The sequence below is a fragment of the Nasonia vitripennis genome, chromosome 4 (genome assembly GCF_009193385.2).
Source record: "Nasonia vitripennis strain AsymCx chromosome 4, Nvit_psr_1.1, whole genome shotgun sequence".
Classification (NCBI taxonomy): Eukaryota; Metazoa; Arthropoda; class Insecta; order Hymenoptera; family Pteromalidae; genus Nasonia; species Nasonia vitripennis.
Genome location: NC_045760.1, coordinates 6,155,542 through 6,178,997, shown reverse-complemented (window position 1 = coordinate 6,178,997; position 23,456 = coordinate 6,155,542). Strand labels below are relative to the sequence as shown.

The 23,456-nt window shown below is 48.9% G+C and overlaps 2 protein-coding genes across 2 annotated transcripts in view; one reads left to right on the top strand and one right to left on the bottom strand.

The window, feature by feature from the left end:
• Positions 1 to 217: 217 nt before the first annotated feature.
• On the bottom strand, positions 218 to 10,262 carry LOC116417245 (putative uncharacterized protein DDB_G0271982). Its single transcript, XM_031929472.1, has 4 exons — positions 10,223 to 10,262; positions 9,788 to 9,921; positions 4,940 to 4,960; positions 218 to 313 (listed from the first exon to the last, which is right to left on the bottom strand). The coding sequence occupies exons 1-4, from the start codon at positions 10,260 to 10,262 to the stop codon at positions 218 to 220; spliced, it is 291 nt and encodes a 96-aa protein (XP_031785332.1).
• LOC100118060 (antennapedia-like protein) overlaps positions 9,532 to 23,456 on the top strand; it is a 124,329-nt gene continuing 110,404 nt past the window's right edge. Inside the window, exon 1 of the mRNA XM_031928440.2 lies at positions 9,532 to 10,359. The gene's annotated coding sequence lies outside the window, so the exon portion shown is untranslated. The remainder of the gene's footprint in view (positions 10,360 to 23,456) is intronic.

Sequence of the window (23,456 nt, the reverse complement as noted above, 5' to 3'; positions counted from 1 at the left end):
TGATTGCCCCGCCCGTTCGCGCTGCGAGCTGACCTCTCTTCCTGCTTTTGTTGTGTCTCGCGCTCGCGTATTATACACGATTCGTGCGCGAGGGTGGCGTGACCTAATTACTTTCCACGCTCTATTTCCCGCGAGCTGGCTTTCATTATACGCTTTTTCTCTCTCTCTCTCTCTCTCTCTCCGCGTGCGTCGATGTTCGCGCGAGCTTGCGGGATATTTATACGCGACTCGCAGGCGATTCGTCTTGCTTTTGTTTTATATCTCTCTCTCTCTCTCTCTCTCTCTCTCTCTCTCTCTCTCTCTCTCTCTCTCTCTCTCGTGATTACGTTTTTCGATTCTCTCCTATGCGTATACGCACACACGCGTGCTCTTATCGAAGATTATAGCGTGAGGGAAACTCGCGGAGGGTGAGGGAAAATTTATCTCGCGTGTAATGTATATTGAAAGTCAGCCGGCTCGGCGAATGAAAATAAAGTGCTTCGTGCAGTCGAGATGGGCCGGCCTCGCGAGCATGGGGATGAAAGTCCAATGACACTCGGCGCCTCGGGGGACGCGTGGATGCGTGTAAACACACACGGTCTTAATATTCCGCCGCGGAGACAAATGCGAGACGAATGTTTTATTTAACGACTCTGTACACGGCCTTGTGTGTCTCTCTCGCGGCAGAGAAAGCGGTATAACTCTTCGGTCCGCGGGTCCATTAAACTTTCACCACTTTTTAATAGAGTATTGTAACGCTGAGCGGTGTAAGGGGACTGAATTATTTTTCGCTTGTACCTCTCGAAAAATCTAAATATGTTCACCACGAGCTGGAAATAATTTCACGAGAGTGTATAGCAGCGGGCGCATTATCCATTTTGTCGTCGGGGGTAATAATTGGAGCGGCGCTCGTGCAGGTAAATAACGGGCGGCAGAAACGCAATGTCCTCCTGTTCGTACGTAACCCTTTTAGTTCCCTCCCTCGCGCGCACTTTCTCTTTTTCTCTCTCTCTCTCTCTCTCCTATATTCTCATTTGCTCTTTGTGTGTGTTTTACAACTCGTCCGTCGTTTCGCGACCGCTAAACTCGACGAATGATCGGGGAGAGAAGTCTTTTTACGAGCGCGCGTAAATCATCGCGCGCTTTAGACCCGGCGACTTGAGGATCTACGTGCTTTTTCCTTTGCAAGCTCGGCGAGGTTGCTTGCTTAATTCATCCTGAGAGGTTGACGTTTGTTTCTACATTTAGTAAAATTGACGCGTGCGGTGCTAGTTATTTCGAAACAGCCGCAGACAAACTGCAGGAACGAGGTGCGAAACGCATATAGCTCTTCTGGCGCGTCCGTCTCTCTCCAGTCGAAAATGAGCATAGGCAGCCGGCCGTTTGCGGCCAGTGAGAATTAACAGCGCGATACGTCCCAAGTTTCGTTCTCTCTCTCTCTCTCGCGGTATAATGATAAATCTCGCGGCTTAAGCGGTTTAAGCATTCGGATCAGCGCGAGATCTCCCCAATGAATTCTCTCTCTCTCTCGCTCTCGCTCGCGCCCTTACCGAGCTGTATAGTAAAGCGGCAAGAAAACCAGCAGACGCCGAAACTTGGCAGCCGTGTGCGGAACTTTGCGAGTTTCCAGCGAGTCCAGAGAGAGTAGCCCGCATCTTCGGAGGGTTTGACGCGGGTGGGATGTGCGGCCGCAGATGAGCTCGGTGGTAAGACGCAATATGCGCTCGGCGGTCGCGACGAATAACCGGTCGAAGTAACGACGATGGTCAGTTGCTGCTCTCGATGCGAACTCGGTTGAGCCGGGGAGTGAGAAAATTTTCCATTGTGTACACGATCTCTCGCTGAAGTGAAATATCGCGTTGTGTTATTTTAAACTCGCGCGCGCTTTCGGCGTGAAAAACTGGATTTATAGCCCCGAATCCGCACCTGCACAAAGGACTTCTTAATAACGTAATACATCTGGAATCGAAAAAGCCGTGAGTCTCTCTCACACAAAAGATCGCGGGAAAACCCAAAAATCTCTACGGCTGCTCTGCCGCTCGGACATTTTCGAATATAGGTATATCCTACCGCTGCGGTGCTCGCGGACAAAGAGTTTAAAATTTGAATATATATATCCTCGTCGTGGCAATGGCTCCTCGCGCGCACACACACACACACACACACACACAACGGCGCCTCCCACCTCTTTCTCATCTCCACAGAGGGCATCGGCGAGGAAGAAAAAGAGAGGCGTGCAGACACACACATGCGGGTTCATAATATCAAGAGAGAGAGAGAGAGAGAGAGAGAGAGAGAGAGAGAGAGAGAGAGAGAGAGAGAGAGAGAGAAGAAGAAGCAAAGTTCCGTAGTGGTGGACGTTGTGAATGTGCACCGGCGCTGATGCCGCGTTCTGACGCATACGTGGTCATGGACCAGGTATGGCGGCGGCGGCGGCGTGTTGGTAGCGATAAATCATGGGTTACCACATTGTAGCCCAGTAAATCATCGGACGCGGGGAGAACGCGAGAGCTTCCCAGCGTGAAATGAAACGAATTCATCTCTGTCAAGGCCCCCACTACGTGCCCTCTCTCTCTCTCTCCTTTCCTCTCTCACCCCCTATATACCTCTATACGTATACTCGTTCTTTCTCTCTCTCTCTCTCGGGCGTGTGCTATCTCGTCGCGGCGCGAGTTTTGCCCCGCGGCTTTCTCTCTCCTCCTCCCGCAGCCATGTTTTCTATATCCTCCTCACGCACGAGGCTTACGCGCGAGCCGTTGTATTATATCCACTTTTCTAGACCCATACGTGCGTGTCCCCCGATATATGTATGCGTGTCAGGAGCTCCACCCTCTCGTCGCGCGTAACCCCGGACTCGTCTGTATTCGCGGCTTTTCTTCTTCTTCTTCTTCTTCTTCTTCTTCTTCTTCTTCTCGTATTACACAGGCGTCGCCACCCCCCCCCTCCTCCTTTCTTTCCCGCGAGCGTATGTACCGAGGCGCGTATTATCGATCGCGGCTTTGATGAATCGCGTAGGTGGCGGTGGTTTATATTCGCGGCGATCCTTTCGGCGGGAACGATTTTTCTCCCGGGAAGAGAGAGAGAGTGAGAGAGAGAGAGAGAGAGAGAGAGAGAGAGAGAGAGAGAGAGAGCGTCAGGCTGGGAATTGCGTTAACGAATATTTATGCGCCAAGTTCGAAGGGAATTTTTGTTTAATCGTGGATTTTCAAATTTACTGCTGATGCGGATGAATTTGTGGAGTACGCGCGAGCGTAAGTTCGCCGCGCGAAACTTTGCGCCAGCCAGCGGTCTGCGGGAAGCTCGTAAACTTCGGCGGAACTTATTTTTTAATAATTACCATCGCTGTTTGACAGGTTGGCTTACTACGCGCCCTGGAAATTACTCCGTGGCGTGTAAATTTATTCGTTGGTTTTAGAATGCAGTCTGCAAAAATTCGTAAACGAGGCTCGTCGAAGTAGATCATCTTTGTCAAAACGTTCGAGGCGTCGAGAGTAATCTTCGTCCATCCATCGTTTTCAATGCGTATAACGCGCGTGAGGGTATACTAGAGAGAGAGAGAGAGAGACAAATGTGCGTGACACGCTTCGCGCTTTTGACGTACGAGCTTAATATTTACGAGCTTTGAAGTTTATTTATAGTTCGTCGGGTGACAAAAAGTTCATATACGAAAATAATCGCAGTAAATTACCGAGTTAAAAAAACGAAAGAATAAAACAGCGCTTTATCAACGACGACGAGGATAAATCTTCTTAGAAATATATGCATAACAACTCTATTGATAGCGAAATTTTCGAAATCATCGGCGACGATTAAGCAGAAGCGTTACAAAATCTCCGAATAAATCAATTCCTCCTCGGGCAATAAAGCAAAGGCGGGAACGAGACGCGCTTAAACGAAAAAGAAACAAAAGTGCATTTTAACAAGTAAGCTTACAAAACCAACACAGAGCCGCAGAGTCTCGAATTCGGCAAAGAGAAACCGCGCGTATTAATCCAGACAGTCGAGTTATATGAATTATGCCTCTCTGCCAAGTGCGAGTTTCGTGTGTACGCATTTCCCTCTTTCTCTCTTTCTCGAGGCAGAGAGAAAGGAAGTGTAGGCGCTCCCGACGAGGTTCAGGCGTCAGCCGCGCGATATTTATCGTAATTTGATACGAGCGCGAGCGGGCTACGCAAAAGACAAAAAAATTACTGTGTATCGAGCAGATACGGATGTACGAGGGGCTTTGATGCTCGTATAAGCGGCGCGAGATGCTCACAGCCGCGCCTACGTTGTCTTCCCTCCTTCCGCTGCTGTGTGTCTTCTTATTGTGGCTCTCCCCCCGGGAGATGAGGAATTTGCGAGGTCGTCTGATCGGTTCTAACCCTTGACTACTTGAGCAACTCGTTCCCGTCGTATTAAAATTCAATAATGATATCAACTTCAGCGAACTCGAAGTAAGCGTAAATCACGATTTAATTTGAAAAAATAAAACATAGATATCGCCTGCAGCAATGTTTACGCGGCGAACTCGCTCCGCGCGCAGTTCATACATTAGCTATATATGCGCTTTACGTTTTCATCGCATAAATCTGGCGGGGCAAGCGTATGTAGCGATAAATTCGCCAACTGAAAATAATGGGGACTCATTTTGTAAATGGCACGAAACTTCAACCCTTCCTCCCACCCTGCGACCACTGCCTTCTCTACACTCACACACTCACACACACACACACGCGCGCGCATAGCTCTCCGGTTTTCTGCGTATATTTTATGGATGCCGTGACGCATAGCCATCAATATCGCTCTCTCTTTCTGCTCCCGAAAAGCAGCGCACAGACCCTCGCGAGAAAGAAGAAGAAGAAGAGGAAGAGAAGCATCATCCTCGTCGCGATTCCTTATTTTCTTTATCCGCGCTCGCTGCTATAGTATAGCTCGCTCGTGCGAGATATTGCCTCGCGGCGATAACTCAGCGCCAAACCTTCTTCCGCCTTTCTCCATTCTATTCGGGGGTGGCAGCAGCAGAAGAAGAAGAAGAAGAAGAAGAAGAAGAGGAGACTAGGGAGGAGGAGACTCCAATCAGACAACCCTTTCTCGCGCCCTTTCTTCCCCAGCCCCGCGTGTACGGAGAACAGTGTCGGTGAACTCGATAGAAAATCATCCTCTTTTCTACCTCGGCGAACGCGATAATTAAATAGCTTTTCCTGCTTAATTCTGCCTGACGACGAGAGTTATCGATGCGACCGAAGACGAATAAATTTTTCCACGTTTATTATGTGTAATTTCACATCGCGATCGGAATTGGACGAAGCGAGATTATTATTATTATTTTCTCTTGGCGCCGGGCGTACGCTTCCTGTTTACAAAATTAACCCTCTGATTTACGAGCTCGACAGCCGAAAATGCCGCGCGCGGGCTGCTTTGTTTCACGCATCGCAATTCCGAGAATTATTATGTCCTGGCTTGAGAGAGTAGATCTCGAACGAGCGATAACGCCCTCTGCAGGACACGACGCGCAGAGAGCGAGATACGTAGAAATTTTATTTTTATGGAAATCAATCTCATATAAACCGCTGTGATATCTAATTTCGCCCAGCGTGATATGAATTTATGGGCCTTTGCTTTTCTACTAATGACTTATTTCTCGCGCCTGGTGTGAATTATGGGAAAAACAATTTACGACGCTGAATTCGATCTTCTCGATTTTTGTCGTCAAATGAGCTTGTTTCAATGCGCAAACCCACAGATTTTTTTCTACAGAAAACTCGCGCGCATCCAATAAGAGATAAAATTCAGCCCCGGCACGAGGGGGTGTTTATTCCGAAGCCGTCGTCCGGAAGATTGCGCCGCTCGCGCTTTTCACCGTGCTGGCGACTCGTAAGTCGAGCCTGAATGACGGAATTCACGTGGCAGTATAGTCGCAGTACAGCGGCTACAGCGTGAATAGAGCTGGCGGAAGGCCTTCGGAAATTAAACGTCCCAGGCGCTGTGTTCTTTTTTCCTCGCGGCTGTAATGTACGAGCGCAGCGCCCGACAAGCCAGCAGCAGCAGCAGCAGCAGCAGCAGTAGCACTATTACTCTCTCGCTTCTTCTCCGTCTCTGCCATGCTTCTTTTCTTCTTATTTTGTGCGTTTTTTTTTCGTCTCCCGAGACCTCGAGCTTGGCTGAATTTTCGCTGATAAAAGGTCGAGGAATGTCAAAGTATAATCTTGATCGAACTTTAATCCCTGCATATATGCACTGATAGAATCAATCGAATAGTCGCGTCTATATTACGCTCGCTGTTTACCTGTTCGATTCCTCAATAAAAATCGCAGCGTTAATTAATCGCCGGAGCGTTTAATTCACTCCGAATAAACGATATAAACCGTATAGTATCTCGAAGAATGCCCGAGCGTACATAGCTCCGCGATTGCACGCAGAAGCTGCATGTATGAGCGGGAGATATAAAGTTCCGAGCGCAATCGATCGGCTCCAGCCATTTATAGAGTCGCTTGTACGTATCTATAGGTATACACGCACGCGGCGAATCGTAAAGCCACTGCGCAGCTTATATGGGAAATTTCTATGGTATGCACGCAGACTTAGGGAGATCGCACTTGGTATCAGCCTTCGTAGTTCATTTTTCAAGCGGTTCGCGCATTCCGAGGAGAAAAGTTTGTGTGTGATCCGGTTTAGCGCGGCGCGATCGGAGCTACCACGGCACCACACTACGAGAGAGCCTCGTCCGCGGATTTATGGGCTGGGTTCTGTAATCTCGATGTAACTCTCGCGCGAGATTGCAATCGCTTTAATTTAAGGAGATGTTTGCGAAAAAGTCAAATTATGTTTCTTAAGTAGCTGCTTCGATGAGTTATGCGTGCGCGCGGCGGGTTGTGAGATGCAGGTGCGACGTAATCGTTGATTAGATTAATTTTTAGAATACTCATCTCGAGCTTGCAAGCTCGCAACCGTGAAATATTACCATCTCGAGCTATACTTTTGCGGATCAATAAAAAAAAAGAGAAGATCCCCGTTTAGCCATTGTTTCCGTTGGATATCACAAAGACGGGGGTCTTTATTGCCCCGCGGCGCGTAATATGGGACAATGTCAGCCGGCCGGTCGACGCGGAACACTGCACTCGCTCATACACACGGACACACGTACAACGTAGGCTTGTTCTCGAGCACCTGTTGGCGCTCGCGACGATTATGACCGCAATAACATTCCGTCAAACTGCGAACGCGCCCCGGGATCTCGGCGACTATAACCTAACTCCCCTCTTCCTGTACGCCGAGCACATTCGCGTATGCGTATGATATACACGCGCGCGCGCGCGCTTTCACGAGCCACGTGATGATGGCCCTGCTTCATTCGGTTGAATTATTATTTACGTACTTCTGTGACCGACGACATTGAACTTTTTTCGACTTGGCTCTCGGTAGCTTGGAACTGCGATTTTTGCGTTGATTAATAAAATCAATTATTTTCCAATAAAACGCTCGAATGAAATTAATTTTATCGTGCGCAAATTATTTTGAGGTCCTAAATTCACACGACCTGCGCAAAAACAGACTCGGAAAGGAAACGCAAGTAACGCGGGCGCGATTCATTGATTTCACGTCGAGGTCGATATAATTTATCGGCCAATATATCGCCCGCTTGTCGATAGCATTCGCTGCGTCATACGCGCCCGGCATTATAACGGTATCTTCCGCAGAAAAAGCGCGTACATAGAACTACTGCCAAGGTCTTGCTTTCGAATTTTCGAAAATTTTTTTAAAAGGTGATTAGAATCGAATAAAAAAAGCTCGCGATTTAATTAGACGATTCGTCTTGCGGGCTAATTTTTGGATTTAAATTTGAAGTAAGCGCATCGCTCGAGGCCCGCGCGGGGAGAAAGGAGGAAGAAAGAAGGAGATATATGAAGAAGAGAAAGAGAAGAAAGACGAGGGTAAAATTGGTTGGTGCGGTGAAACACAATTTCGTGGCGAAGTTAAGGCGCGAATCCAATTTAAAGTACTAGGCATATAAGAGAGGGAGAGCCGGGATGAGAAAAGGAGACGGGTTGGAAGAATGGGACGATGAGATCGTAGGAAGAGAAAGGAGTGTAAGAAGTGAGGGATGTAATCCGAGTCGATATCAATTACGTAATATATATTAACTAAGTGCATGTTTGTTGAAAATGCTTCACAAAAGCACTCATATAAAAATGTAACGATGCGAAAACTTTCTGTAACCTTCAAAAATATAACCTGAGATCATAATCATGAACATCAAATAGCTGCTGCATGAATGCATAAGCCCGGAGCACGTGGAGTGCGCGCAGCGAAGACAATCTTGGCAGCATATACGTGCATACGAGACAGAGCAACGTGTGCGCGAATCCTCCCGAAGCGAGAGCGCAAGAGAGGTCGCGCCACAAATCACCATTACTCGATGCGTATCGCGACGCTATATAATTATACCTATAACGCCAAGCACCAGGTAATGGCTCAATCCCGCACGTGTACGCGATGATAACCAGTCGCGAGAGAGAAGTTATTGCAGAGAGTTGCAGCGCGCAGCGTCGTCCCTCGAGCGCTTTCTCTCTCCCTCTCCGTCCAATGCTCAGCGCGGGAGATTTGAATTCCCGGCTCGGCATTGGCCGTCGGGCGGTCACGTGGTCCGTTGCGTCATCGACTGCACGCCACGAGGAAAATCGCGGGTTGGAGGCTCGCGCGCGCGCAGCCAGCGGATCTCCTCGTGGAGATGGTAGCGGCGACGGGGCAACAGGCCCACGAGAGCGAGCGAGAGGCCTGCGCCCGTTCGCGGCTCAAGACGCGCGAGCGACGAGGACGGAGCGCTCGTGGATTCCCCTCCGAGCCTCGTCCCTCTCCGCCGCCATTAACAACGCCCTTGCGCATAAATCCCGGGGAGAGCTGGCTGGCTCGACTCTACGTCTCTGTGTGTGTGCGCGACGGTCTCCTCTCTCTCTCTCTCTCTCTCTCTCGCGCTCGCTACACGGTCGTTCGTCTCCTTCCTGTCAGCGCGAACTTCCTATATAACTCTCTCGCTCTCGCGTCTTCTCTCCCCGCCCTCGAGGCCCGCGTGTTTCTCTCTCTCTCTCTCTCTCTCTCTCTCTCTCTCTCTCTCTCTCTCTCTCTCTGTCTCGCTCTACATACTCGCGCGCGAGGGGAACCGCTGTGCAGTGAGCTAGACGAAGATGGAAAACGGCGCACACGTGAAACGGAGCAGCGGGAGGAGAGGGAGCTGCTGCACACGCGAGCATGTGTGCAGAGCAGTTGCCGAGCGAGACGGAAGATCTGAGCTTTGCGATGCTACAGAGCGAGATGGCACACATTCGAGGCGGTGTGTGCGCACCTGAATGAGCCGCGTGCACCGGTAAGAAAGAGCGCGAGCATCGCTGGCGAACGCGTGAAGAAACGAGATCGGGAGACTCACATGTATGTGTGTGCGAACTGGACTCGCGCGCGGAGGAGGAGGAGGTAGAGGACGGTGTACAGGGGGGCGACCGGGGGTTCGAGTCGCTGGAGGAGGTGGCGGCGGAGGAGGGGGTCGACAGCAGCAGCAGCAGCAGCAGCAGCAGCAGTGGTAGCAGCCAGCGCACGAGGAATACGAGTGTATACGGCGGCAGCGGTTGCGGCGGCGTCGGCTGCGGCGGTACACGGCGAGCATAGAGAGCGTTGAGCACAGCAGCAGCAGCAGCAGCAGCAGCACTGCAGCGCCGCGTGGTGGCCCTAGGTGGGGACTATCGGCCGTAAACCATCCGCGGCGCGGCCCCGAACATTTAACTCACGTATTGCCATCCGACAAGTTTGCTTTGGCCCGCGAGAGAGAGAGCGTCACCCGTTGCTCACGAGAGGAGGTACGCTGCGCGTGCGAGGGCCACGTCTCGCTCTCTTTTCCTCTCTCTCCTCTCTCTCTCTCTCTCTCTCTCTCTCTCTCTCTCTCTCTCTCTGCCTTTCTCTCTCTCTGTCTATCTGTCTCTCGTCCGTCTGTTTTCTTCCGTCACTCGCACCTGTGCCCCGTCTCTCGTCATCGTCGCCGGGAGTTGGACGGGGCGCGAGCGCGCGCACCCCTGTGTGCCACCGGTGTGCCGATAACAACGCTGTGCGGGTCCTGTTCCGCGAGACTCCTGATGCTCTGCAGCGTCGACTAGACGTGAACGTCGAGAGAGAGAGAAGGACATGTCACTGAGGTGTTGTTGCCCGAGTTGTTGATCGCACGCAACGCGGCTTTTATATACCAAAGAGACTACTTACGCTTCGTATACCCACTTACGTAAACACAGCGGATGATGCAGCGGCCACAACGGACTCATCTTCGACAGCTTCTGACGGATCGTCGACGTCGTTGAGAGGCACTACACACGACCGGCACAGTAGCAGCTCTTCGCGGAGACAGGACAAGCCGCTACGGTGAGTCGTCATCGATGATCGCGTGCACTGTGAACGATGAGCAATTTCGCGCGCGGATGTTGGTAGGAAAATTAGACTGGGAAAACCTCGAGGTTAAGCGGCCTGTCGGTTCGGTCGGATTTCGAGCGGTTCCGCAGGGTTATTTTGAGGTTACAAAGCGGAATGGGATGGGCGATGGCTGCCGCCGCCGCGCCTGCAGCGTATACACTCGCTGTTGTGGGCTCCCACGTGTTCCGACGGATGGCGAGCGTTCAGCTGTTCGGAGTAGGGGCTTTATTTCTTGCATGGCCGGTTTCTCGGCTAATGAATCCCGCTTTTTTGCGATGAGGTTCGTCCGTGTGTCTGAGAGCTACATTCTACACTCGATTGCAGTGACTTTTGCTGTTTAATTCGCGAGGAAATGACGTAAACAGAGAGGTGGTGGACGGAACAGTTGAGAGAAAAGTTGCCCGCAATGTTTGTGACGTGTGTATTGATGATTGTTGTTGGACAAAGTTACGGAAAATTTGTTAATAATGATGCTTATACATGTGTCGACGTTTGGCAAAAAATTCGATTCGAATCAGGCGATTATTAACGTTGTTATTCGTTGGTTTAGTCGTCGTGTTGTGTACGTATGTGTAGAGCCAGCACAAGTGTGTTATTTTGCTTCGTGCGTTTGTTGTTGTTGTTCTAAATTTATGTTAGCAAATTAAGCGTTATTGTTGCCAAGAATTGAAAGTATTGATCCAATTATTTGCTAAATTCATCATTAAAAATTAGCTTTGTTGAACAATATTAAAGATTTTTACAAACGTTTACTATGTATTAATCACAAATTGATAATTCTCCACAGCTCATAACCCACCTCTGATCTCTTCCCGCGCATACAACTTTCCGCAAACTATCGGGTGCGATAATGCAAGGTCCGGCCTGCATAATCATCGCCTCATTCCCAGCATTAAGCTCAAACGCTGCAAACAAGCAAAACCCTTAATCCGCACTTTCTTCACTCGGTTCGATTCTTCCGCACAATTCTCTCATAATTTAACGAAAAACGCCGCTTCCCTCGCATACACACACGCACACTGTATTCCGATACGATCTTTACGGCTCTCGACGGGTCCCACTCGAAAACCCGGAAGTTCCCGCGGCGGTAGGATGATTTTCCGTCGTCGTCATGGCACCATATAGCTGTATACAGTCCTCGGCTTCTTCTTTCGTGCTTATGGAGCGAGAGGGACAGGGTGGCGGGGGGGGGGGGACGAGACCGACTTGCCCAAGTCGAATTCCGAAAATAAAGCAAATGCGAGCCGGTCGATGCGCGCCGCACCGATGAAATAGAGCCGATTGCGGCGGCCGAACGTCTGACTGAGGCCCATAAATAAGGATCCGAGCGACCGCGACGCGAGGCCTGCAAGCGATGATAAGCGTTCCTTTGCTTCTCTTCTCTATACTTTGCACTATACCGTCCCGCTCGGCTATCGGTTTTGGTTGTACGTTATTACATTCCCGGCTCCTCAACGACTTTGCTGTATTTTTATCAACCGCGCATATTTTTGTTAAAAAAACAACGCTCGATCGCGATCTCTTCCGCGTGGAACGCGCGGCAATACAAGAATACAAGCCAGCCCGACTATATGTGTGTAACGAATAGGTGGCCGACGCCTTGGTCCCCTGCGGCCAGCACGCCGCGGCCATTTCTCATATCAGTATAGCCCGCGACACTTTCGAGAAGTTGGCCGTGCCCTATGGGCGCCGCCGCCGCCGCCGCCGCCGCGACGATGTCAGCCGATGCCCTGGCGTACACCTTTATAGGTATATAGAACGCCGCCGCCGTATGCGTGCGACACCTTGGGAGAGCCAGCCGGTGCCCTCGGGCTAGCAAGATAAGTGACGCCCGAAACTTAACGAACCCGCCCCCGCACTGTGTGCTCGCGATGATAAAGCATGGCCCGTACTCGAACGCCGATAGCGCGGGATATTAAAATGGATGGCGCAGTGAAATGTGTGTCGCTTGACGGACGTTCGACGCATGCTCGAGAGCCAGGTTTGCGTCAGGTCGCGAAGGAAAAAAAGAATCTTCACTTTTTGAACAGGAGAGGGCACTAGTTTACAGCTTCAATTAAAAATTATTCAACGCCATGCAAACTCGACCGCGTTTCGACTAACGAGCTGGGCCGTAGTATCGTTAATCACGCTTGATTTGCAAGTTCACCGCGCTGAAAGCAGTATACGACTGACAGCAGCGGGTGTGTTCTTCGAACAATTTATGAAAGCCGCGGTGTCCCTCTCTCACTCGCTTACTCCCTTTCGGACTCTCGACCCCAACCGCGGTGTCTTTCATTCGGAGATTTTCCGGTTGATTGGCATTTTTCGAGATTCATCTCCACTCCTGCTCTTCGCCATCTTTTTTTCGAAGCTCGTGTGCGTGTTATATACAGTCCGCGTTTAAAAGCGAACGTTTCCCTGGTTGCCTCTCTTGATTAATCGCGATATAAATCATGCCGCGTTGTAAATTACGTTAAAAATAAAGTTTTTCTGATGAATTATTTCCACGAAAGTCCATGCAGTGAATAACGTATTATACATTATTTAAGTTTCCATGAATAATACGACTGAAACCGATCCCCCCGATCGTGATCTACATCTCTTTCAGCGGCTTGATTTAGCTGCGCGCTTAGCATAAAGCAGTTCGCTTTTCTCCATAAAAAATTACACAAAAAAATTGTCTCGTGTCGCTCAATTTTTTTAGTCAAAGGCGGACGATCAGAACAAAAAAAAATCGGTTCGAATAAAACGCGCGTAAATCACCGCGATCTAAAAGAATCCCACGCACGATCGTACGTGTAGATCAAATAAGCGAAGAAAAGAAAAAAAGGTAAACATCGATCAGAGAGAGAGAGAGAGAGAGAGAGAGAGAGAGAGAGAGAGAGAGAGAGAGAGAGAGAGAGAGAGAGAGAGAGAGCAGCTAGCTATGACACGCCGCGTTACATACAGTACACAACGCGAGCTTGTACGTACGTAACGTACCAACACACACGGCCCATCCTTCATTGTAATTGATTCGTAAAGAAAGCGATTTTATCGGTTTCATGAGCCTCGACGTGATGTATCGCGGCGCGCTCACGCTTATACATACTCGCGCCTCCTCCTCGATTGTATCGGGGATCTATCGGAGCTAATTGTAAGTCCGATCGGGCGCCAAAATTTATGCCCTCGTGTGCGCGATGCACGTATGAAGAAAAGGCTCGCGCGCGAACTCGTCAAAAGGCAGAGTACATGACGCCGGCGCTTTGGTTATAGCCCAGAAAAGGACAGGAGAGAAGAGAAGAGAAGAGGCCCCCGACACGATCCGACAATTGGTTAAGAGCGATAATAGAGCAATTCCACTCGCTTTAGAGGAACTTTATGACTCCGCTCGCACCCCGCTGCTATGCCGGCAAGCAAGCGAGCGAGCGAGCGCCGAGAAGAGGGATGAGGCACGCGGAACGGTTATGGCTGCCGGCGGCGCGACGACACCCTCTATACTATACACGCTTGCACGCGCGCTGCTGCTGCTACTGCTGTACACGCCGCGCACACGTATAACATTCACACTCGCTTCTAACGGCCGTGAAATAATTTTTCTGACACTTTGCGCCCTCGAATCGGACGGTATCGCTTGTTCATCTTGATTCGCTGTCAAAACAGTGCAGACGATTCTTTTTTTTGGGACAGACCGTCGGGGGGTCGGTGTCGTCGATGCCCCCGATGCTGTACTGCCGCTGGAAGTATCGCTGACTTATTGCTCGGTATGCGGTGATTTCTTTACGCAGGAATTTTTATCGTCAGATATAAGCGAGTTCACATAACAGGACAACGCGAGAAAGATACAAATGAAGCAATTTAGAATAAGGTCCTAATGTGGACGACCTCGTTGTTGATATCGTACGCCGCTTGTTATATGCAAACGCAATTTAAATCCTAGAAAGCGCCGTAAGTAGGCGCTAATTTTTTCCTTGATTTCTCAGAAATTGTATTCAGAGTGAAAAGGAAGCCTGTACGCGTTATGCGAGAGCGTAAGTGTGTGAGATATTCGAGTACGCGCTGGACGCCGTAACGGCGCACGCGGTTGCCGTCGGAACGAATCGCGCGCCTTCGTATAGTCGAGCACAGCCGGGCGCTTGGTTTGACTGCTTGATGTACTTTTTATCGCTGCTTCGCCATGCTTAGATAAAAATAAATGAGCTTTTTTTCACTGACTGTTTAGCTGTGTATTCGAACACTCTTGAGTTATGGTGGGATGTGCTTTTTTAGTGATTTTCATCGAATGTTCCTTTTAAAAAAAGTAAGATGAAAATTTAATCAAAGACATAGAGAACGCGAGAAAAACTTTTCAGCTCTCAACAAACACTGTAAATATCCGCCAGAATTTCACGCCCAAAATTAAATCCCAAAAAATCACAACCGAGAACGTGCACAAGTTCAAAAACCAGAGCACACACTGTCTCCAAAAAAAAAAAACGTAAATCTTCACCGCACGCAGACCACCGGTGAGTTTCCTCCACACACATACCGATTGTCTATCTCCAAAGAGGCCTAGACAGTTCTGAGGTCACGGAGCATTTGCTTATAAAGCCCATTTCCGAAAACACAAGCCCCGGCTCCCGCGGCGAAAGCGTAGCAAGGCCGTAAATATATATACGAGGGTGCGAAAAGCCAGCAACCGATACGCATTTTCCGGAGCAAGGTCATGCCCCCGCGCGGGATGCATTGCGTCACCTGTGTGCCCCGCTCGCTCTTTTTTCCGCATCAGATCGCTTCCTCGTCTTCCCCCCCGATTCATATACCTGTAGGACTCGCCGGCTACTTTACTGCGCACAACACACAGAGCGAGCGGCCCTGACCGCTCTCGGGCCCGGAGCTGCCCTCGTAAATTACTCCCGGAGGCAATAAAAAAGAAGCGTCGTGCCTATCGCAAAAAGCCAGCTCGGCTAACAAAGTGCGTTAAAACGTAACGGAACGTCGCGCGTGTCCTTCGGGGGAGGGGGGGGGGGATGATGCAGCTACGAGAAGGAGGCGCAAGGTCAGCGCACCGACGACGACTGTGAGCTGCCTCGCTTACGGCTGAGTTTTTAGCAGCGACGGCGGGGCTGTGAGGGAAGAAAGGTGCCCCCGTCGTTTTCCTTTGATGTCCCGAGAATTTCCGCAAACACTCGCGGTTTTCACTCGCTGCAATTCCGAGCTGTACATGTGCGTGTGCGGAGACTTCTTTTTTTGGAGCACATCAGAGACGTCAGTTGCCTGGCGCTGCTGCTCTGCTTTACGCAATATGTGCTGCCGCCGAGAAAGTATAGAGCTCGAGGAAATCTGATTCTGTTTTTGCAAGACTGTATTTTTCTTATTTTACAATAATTTGCCGTACAGTGAAGTATCATCGTCGCGTGGTTGAAATAAAAATACGCGCTTTTCGTGAAGAAACATCGCGTATATTTCACGTGTACTCGCGGATGCGTAATCGCACATTAATTAAAGCCGATTTCAAAACGGCTTATCAAGGCTTTTTGTACACGCCTATACGTGCGTGTGCGCAACGACATAAATTCATCCGCGATTCATCGAGCGACGTCAGCAAAGGAGTCTCTCTCCCTCACCTTATACCTGGGAATTAAAAAAGCTTGAAAAGTCCTTTCGAAATTTCGAGTCGTGTATACAGCGACTTTGTGTGTGCGCGCGAATTTCACTTGATATTATTTATGGTGTTCCGAAACTTAAAATTCCTTACGCAAATTTTGCGCTCGTCGACAGCGCGCCGCGACGTCCAGCCTCGCGGCTGCCTCGAAGGTTAACAATGAGCACACACAAGCAAGCGGCCGCTTGATTTATAAGTTCAACTCTGCGCGCACGAACGACGACGACGAGCAATATTTTGGTTTTAATGCTCGTTTTGGGCCCAAAGGTACGTGTACGGCTTTCCGGATGGGCTGCGAGGTGAACATTGGCGACCGATGATGTCACTGCGGTCTGGCGCTCGTGTGTGGCAATTGTATGTGTAAGGTTTGCAATAACTTTTGCTTATGCATTATTTTGCAAAATACGATTTTTTCTACATGCAAAATCCTACGCACCTCTCTCGATTCCTCGCCATCCGACTAATCTACACGTTTTTCTCCCATGACTCGCAGCATCTTTCTCCCGCGAGATGACACAGAGAGATTGCGATATACCCTACACGTGGTCGTATACAGCAAAAATTCGCCATCAGGTTGTCGCGCCTTTGCTCGCGAAGATGCCTGGAAGATAATGGTATTCAAGCGGCGACGTGCCCAGCCGCTAATGGAGAAGCGGTTCCTACACACAACGCACACTCTCTCCCAAATAAATTTCCAGCCCGGACACGACTAATGATAATTCCAAAGCGTTTTTCTCTCTCTCTCTCCTCCTGCTATCTCCGAGAATTTTAGCCGCTCGGTCGAGGTGTCGAGAATGCGATATTAAGAGTTCCTATTAATAACGCGAAAATTTATTGTTCTATAAGAGAAGCAGCGAGATTTATTATGGATTGCACACGTCGATGTGTGCGCGCTGCTTACACTTATGTACAATCTATTAGGATATTCACTTAATAATGATTTATACGCGCGCGAATCCATCAGTTTCGAGCGCGATAAACTAATTGCTTTTGTTATCTTATTATGTTTCAGGTGAGTAATGGCACTTTGGAGAACAAAATAATTCCGACGAGCAAAGACACAGTCGTCTCAGCAGGTATCGAGTATATTTCCGACTCGCCTTCAGGTGAGAATTCATAAAAATTTAACAACGTCATTTACGCCTTAAAAACGGCTTTCAACGCTCGAAGGAGAAAATTCTCAACGTAAAAATATATTTCCCCCTCATACAGTCGCGCGTAATTATTCAACCCCGTCGAAATTCAGCACACTTCCTACGCGCCGCATACTTGGGCGCAACATCGCGCCGCTTTGAATATTCATCGCGTCGAAGCGGCGCGGCTGCAGCGTCGTATTATTTTCGGCACTCGCGCGCCAGGCGCAAGAATCCGTAACGCGATCGAGATATATCAATTCGTCGCGAGAGAGGAGTTGGCTTTTGAGAAAAGCCGACGACGCTGCTGCCGAGACGTTCATTCGTCATACGCCTTTAACGAGGGTCAATTGCCGTCGTCGCGGAGTGAGAGCCGCCGCCGACGACGGCTCAATGATAACTGGGTCAGCTTTATTCGTCCCCGATTTCGCGCGAGCATATGTGTGTGTGTGTGCGAGAACGGTTAGATTAGGATCTCGCGATGGCGCGCGTGTCCCGCATAAATTCGCCGAGTGTACGCGAAAAGTACAACCGCTTTCGAGACGGTATTACGGTGTTATTTCTTCGCCAGAGTATGACAATCTCATTGTGGAGAGATAATGATGACAAACGGCTCGTCGCAATAGCACTGCTCTTCCGACTTCTATGGGATCGTCGAATCCCGAGTCGACTTTTGAATCTTCCATCTTATAACTATCCGAGTGTGATATCTCCATCACCAGCGAGTCCCCAAAGAAACCAACTCAACCTCTCCCTCCCTCACAACCACAACAAAACGAACAACACCCACAACGATCGATAAACTAAAAAAAGAGCCACTCCGATGTTTATCAGCGCATACACTCCGTCCGGATAGATTTATGCTCGCGGATAATTCTTGCGCGGCGCGCGCTCGAGGGACTGTTCTTCTCTCCCTCTCTCCATCTCAAGTTTGTACACAACGACGCGCGGCTTATGAAGTACGGCGCGCGCTGCATGCGATCGACGAGAAATCGAAACAGGCGTTTTCGGAGCGTGCGCGCGATTGAGTTTGCGCTTATCGCGCGGGGGTTGCTCGATCTTGATCGCGAATGCTCGTGTACGCGAGCCTGTCTGCTTCTTTTTGCGTGTGTAGGAGGTGCTTCGGGCTTGTACGAGCCGCGAGTGTGTAGGTTGGTTATGTAGCTTGATGATTGTTTTGTTCAGTGCGTCAGAGGGAATTGAATGCGCGATTTTTTAGCTTGATATCTTAATAATGCTGTCTGTGTACGGCAGCATTGAAATGTCTGCTAGGGTTGGACCGACACCGCATTCGAATAATTCAATTAATTTACGGTTCGTTGGAATGAGATAGTATAGAACTAGTTGCATGAGCATTTTTTCGGCGATTGTTTCGTTTTCGGCTGAGCTCTATCTGCGTATGATAGTGATGTAATAAATAATCAAGCTGTACAACTCATATAGAATAACTTTCATTCCTATAGCTTATCACTTCGTGATAAGGCAAAATACTCGCAGACCGGTTCTCACGGCGCAACAAATCTCAATTAATCTGGCAAAAATGCGACGAAATATGCGCCTTGTTGTTCTGATTGAGAAAGATCGTGTCTGATAACTAATTTCAGCAGTTGATTCAGATGCAGTTGTAGCATGCGTTGCCCAAGTATCAACAAAGCATTTCTGGTATGAGTAGTGCATCGCTTATATTTATACATTCCGCGTGTAGATTGTGATGAGAGAAAAGAAAAAATGCCTGTATGCCACCTATCTTCACTTACCAGAGACTAATAGAGAGTTGCGAAAAGTTCCAGTGGTGGGGAAACGACCAGTGTCTTTCAGCGCGATTCGATTATAATTGTAAGACCCTATCAAGATAAGACGAGCATCCAAGCTCGCGGGGAAAAATTCAGACAAACGCTGCCGCGCATAATACAATACACAGAGAACATATTCCGCCGCGGCTTTTCCGCGCGCTAAAATCGGTGTTGCCGAATAAACGCGAGCAAAAGCCCCTTCCGACAAAAGGAATAAATTTAACGTGTATAAAGCACCGCCGCTCGCCTTTCTGCGCTAAGCCGCGCAAGTACAGAGATGCATTTGCATACGTGTGTTGTGCCCTCTCTCTCTGCGTATAAGCCCGCTTTACCCGGGGTAGCCGCGCGCTCTGGCTCTCCTGATTAACATGGAAGGCCCTGAAACACCTGCGTCTATGCCTCCCTCTCTCTCTCTCTCTCTCTCTCTCCATCAGTATGTAGCGTATAGTCCAGTTTCTTTGCGAATACAGAGCCTGCAGCGTGGTAAACGCGCCGTATACAACGTGGCTTCATTCCTCTTCGACTACCGGCTCGGCGACGACAAAATATACACAAAGTATTCAAGTGCCCGCGATGATAAAACTGTCCCACGCTAAGCCGGTATAGAGAGCCATTTCACGCCTCTTGAATTATTGATTAAAATCTACGTACGGAGCTACCAGCTCGAGTTTATGTATTTAGGCGGCGCGAGCTGCAGGACCATTATTACCGGCGATTGCCACTGCATCCGATCCAGTTTTACACAAGTCGTCGAGCAGCGCTATAACGGATATACGCTTTTAACGAGAGCGTTAAACCAGATATTAAAATTTTCCAACGCATTATATAGGCGTGTACAAACGACTCGGTATACTTTTCGATTAATTTTCTAATCGATTCGCCGGCAGTAGCCGCTGCGACTTTCATTTATTAATCTCGCTCGCAGCGCGCGCACGATACTATCTGCGAAAATTAGCTGCGTTTTTCCGTCGTTCTTCATTCACCGGCGCTGTGATTTACGAGTTCGGAGAAGCTCGCGCGCGTGTGTATACAAAATTCAAATGAAAATTTGATGCATGTACGAAAACTGAAAACAAACACAGAGCGCGCGTGCATGATTTACGGGCGAGAAGTGTAAAATTTAACCTGTGGCTTTGAACATTTCGTGTCTTCGCGACGTTAACTAATTCCGATAAACCGCTGATAAAGCGAGCAACAAGCCGTAAATTTCATTTTTTTTCCCGCGCGCGCACTCGTACAATCTACCAGGCATTATTCACATTTCAAGATTCCGATGTCGTTCCGTGCAGAAAAAAAAACCTGAACAATACTTTCCAGGTATAGACTTTCCCCCTGGAGACGAGATCGAGAAGCATCACCTGTGCGCTCATTACTCTATCTCTCCCGTGCTCCGGTAATTCCGTGCACCAGCTCCTCTTTCTCCTCTATCTGCCGCGGATAGCCAATAGCAGTGCGACGCGGCCCAACTCGTGGGTGCCTACCTACGACTTTGACCAGCGCGCACGGCGCGCAGGGCATGATTAACGAGGGGGACCCCGCGTGTTGTGCCGCGGATAGTCTCTCTCGCGATAAAGCCGTTAACGATAACGAACTCGAAATGCTCGCTCTCTCTCTCTCTCTCTCTCTCTCTCTCTCTCTCTCTCGCGGGGTAAAGAATACACGACGGGGTATCGATGTCTCTGTCTCGCTCGCGCTGCAAGGACCCTCGCTTTCATTGCGGATTTACGTGCGGTACACGCGAGCCCGTGTATACGTACACCACACACACCTTGCTTCTCTCTCACTCAGGAGAGAGCGAGCACATGGGCGTGTGTGTTTGTACGCGCGAGCGAGCGATCGGTGCAGCAGCTTAATTAAGCGTTTAAGCGATGAAACTGGTTCTCTCTCTCTCTCTCTCTCTTTCTCCGCTGGGACGTTGGCTCTCTTTATTTATTTTCTCTCTCTCCTTGTTCCTGTATACTCGGCTCCTCGACGCGATATCGAGCGTCCGCCTTTCCGAGGAACGTCGTCCGCTTTGCGGAGGCGGTGTGGCTCATAATAACATATACCTGTGTACGAGGAATCGATGAACTTTGATGCGCCATTCCGACTCGCATTCGCGATTGCGCAACGGTTGGGATATAGAAAGGAGGGTGCATACGGCCGCGGAACGAGGACGAGCTGTCGCGCGACAAGTGTTCTGCGGGAAATAATGCGCGGGATCCTCGTTAGCTGTGGAACTCGGCTGTTTACATCGTGGCTTGGTTCTCGTGTTTTTTTCTCTTCTGCATCCGTTACTATGATGAGGCGGATAGTCGTTATCGGGTATCTTTATCCCCGCTGTTCCCTTTCTCTCATTCGGACATTTTAAAAATTGCAACTCTATCCGCCTCGCTCGACGAAGTGTGTTCATAATGGCATGCAAATGCTCATTTTTACAAAATACAGCTACGGGCCATTTAAAATTCAAATGAGCGAGTAATTGATAAAAGTGGCGAATTACAATAGTCCAGACAAAAAAAGAGCGCGAAGCCAAGCCCCGCGTTGTCGTCAAAACGAAAGCGTGGAAATTTCGCAAGGCAAAAAGCTTTTGGATTTTGTAAATATAAGCTTTGCGTAATTCTCGAGCGATATCCTTCCATTGTGCGTTAATGGCGTCGCAGTAGCAGCAGCGCAGCAGCAGCAGTGCAAATATGCAAATACATCTGCGCGCAGCGGCAACAGCGGTATAGCGCGCTGTACACACGAAGCAGCCGGGGGTGCATTAAGGGATTTATACGCCGGTAAACACGCCTCGGTTATTTACGCTGTTTTTTACGTATTGTTGTTTGTTCGCCGGCGCGGCGTATACTGTCTCTCGGCGTTCCTTTTATTGTTGTTTGTAAATTTAATTTTTGTTAGGTTTGCCGCCGGGGGTGGCTTACGTTGTGTATACGAGATCGGTAATTATGGGAGAAAGAAAATCTTTCGAGATCGCAAGTAGCTTTTATTTATCGTTCGAGGAAGCGGGAGTGAATTATTTTCAGTCGAGACGTCGCCTCTCTGTATATAATGAATTTAATAGTCCTTTTTCTATGATGAATAATTCAAGGAGGGGAATGAAAACATTGTTCGTAAAACTCGTGATTTTAATTGACAGTTTACTTGGCCTACAGTTCATTCGGATATAAACACGTAGAAAGTAGAAAACCTATTACACGTCGTCAACGAACGTTCGCAGACCATCGCGCAAAATATACTTTCTAACGAAATTAACGCGTCTTCTAGTTCTCGTTCTGTAAACTCGAGCCTCGACAAGACTGACCTAGCTTTTACGAGTAAAATGTTGTACCTGACAGAACAAGCAACACATTTTGTAACAATAATATCTATGCCCAGTCAAGCGTCAGTCAGCTGATCCTCAATCGCAATTTTTCGCTCGCACCTCGCGGCGATTCCGCCCGGCAATAATACAAAGCAGGCATGACGGAGAAAGTGCGAGAGCTGCGGCTGCTGTTCGCGTATGTATACACATCGCGCGCTTATAATCGCGCGGGATCTGCGCAGAGTCGTATACACTCGCGTCGAGGAGGTAAAAAGCGTCGACGAGAGATAGAGCGAGTGAGAGAGAGAGAGAGAGGCCTTGGAGAGCAAGCGAAGACGGTTCGCTGCGCTCGAGAGGAGCTGCTGCTGCTGCTGCTGTGGTGCAGCGAACGAGCAAGATCGACGTCCGAGATTATCATACTAAGCGATGCTGTCCATGTAACACTTAAAAGGTAAAAAACGAGAGAGACCAAGGTCGAGCGATTTTAAAACTTGTATAAGTTTACGCCATTGCACTCTCCGAGCGACGCGACTTACTGATATCCCGCTATCACAGATGGTAATTCGCGGTGTTGTAGCGGTATCAATGAAGATTCAGTGTCAATCGTGGGTTCGTTATGCTGAAAACGTTCGACGCAGATTTTTTTTCTTCGTTTCGAGATAAAAATCGCGGTAAATATAACATTTTCTCACGCCTGCTCTTATCGGTGATTCATAAACGAGTACGTGTGCGAGAATAAATTAGATTAAAAAAAAAAAAGAAAATTTATGTGACAGTTTTCCGTGTACGGCTAGACAGCAATTTCAATTTTGAACGATACTGTTTGAAAAAAAACTGTTCTCAGAAAAAAATTAAACATTGTAGGCAAAAAAAAGTGCAGTCATAACAAGCGCATACTCCTCGTCGTCGTATAGGTGTAAAGCGAGCGCGATCGACTATGGCAGAGGGGGAGTGGTCAGATGTGTTGGAGCCACCGTTGCTCCGATGCACGTCTCCCTGCCGGCGCGTCTCGCCTGTGCATTATGGCCGCTCGCAGCTCACTTTGACTGTGCATATTTCGTATTTTTTATGTCGACCTTGTTCGATCTGATAATGCTTTCGAAATTCGGCAATTTTTTTTAATTTTCGGCTGTTGTGTATTAAGAATTTAACAACGAAATAAATTGAGGAAATTTTTTTTCTGTATTTTTTCAACAATTCATAAATATTTCACGCATCCAACTTGAAAAAAACAA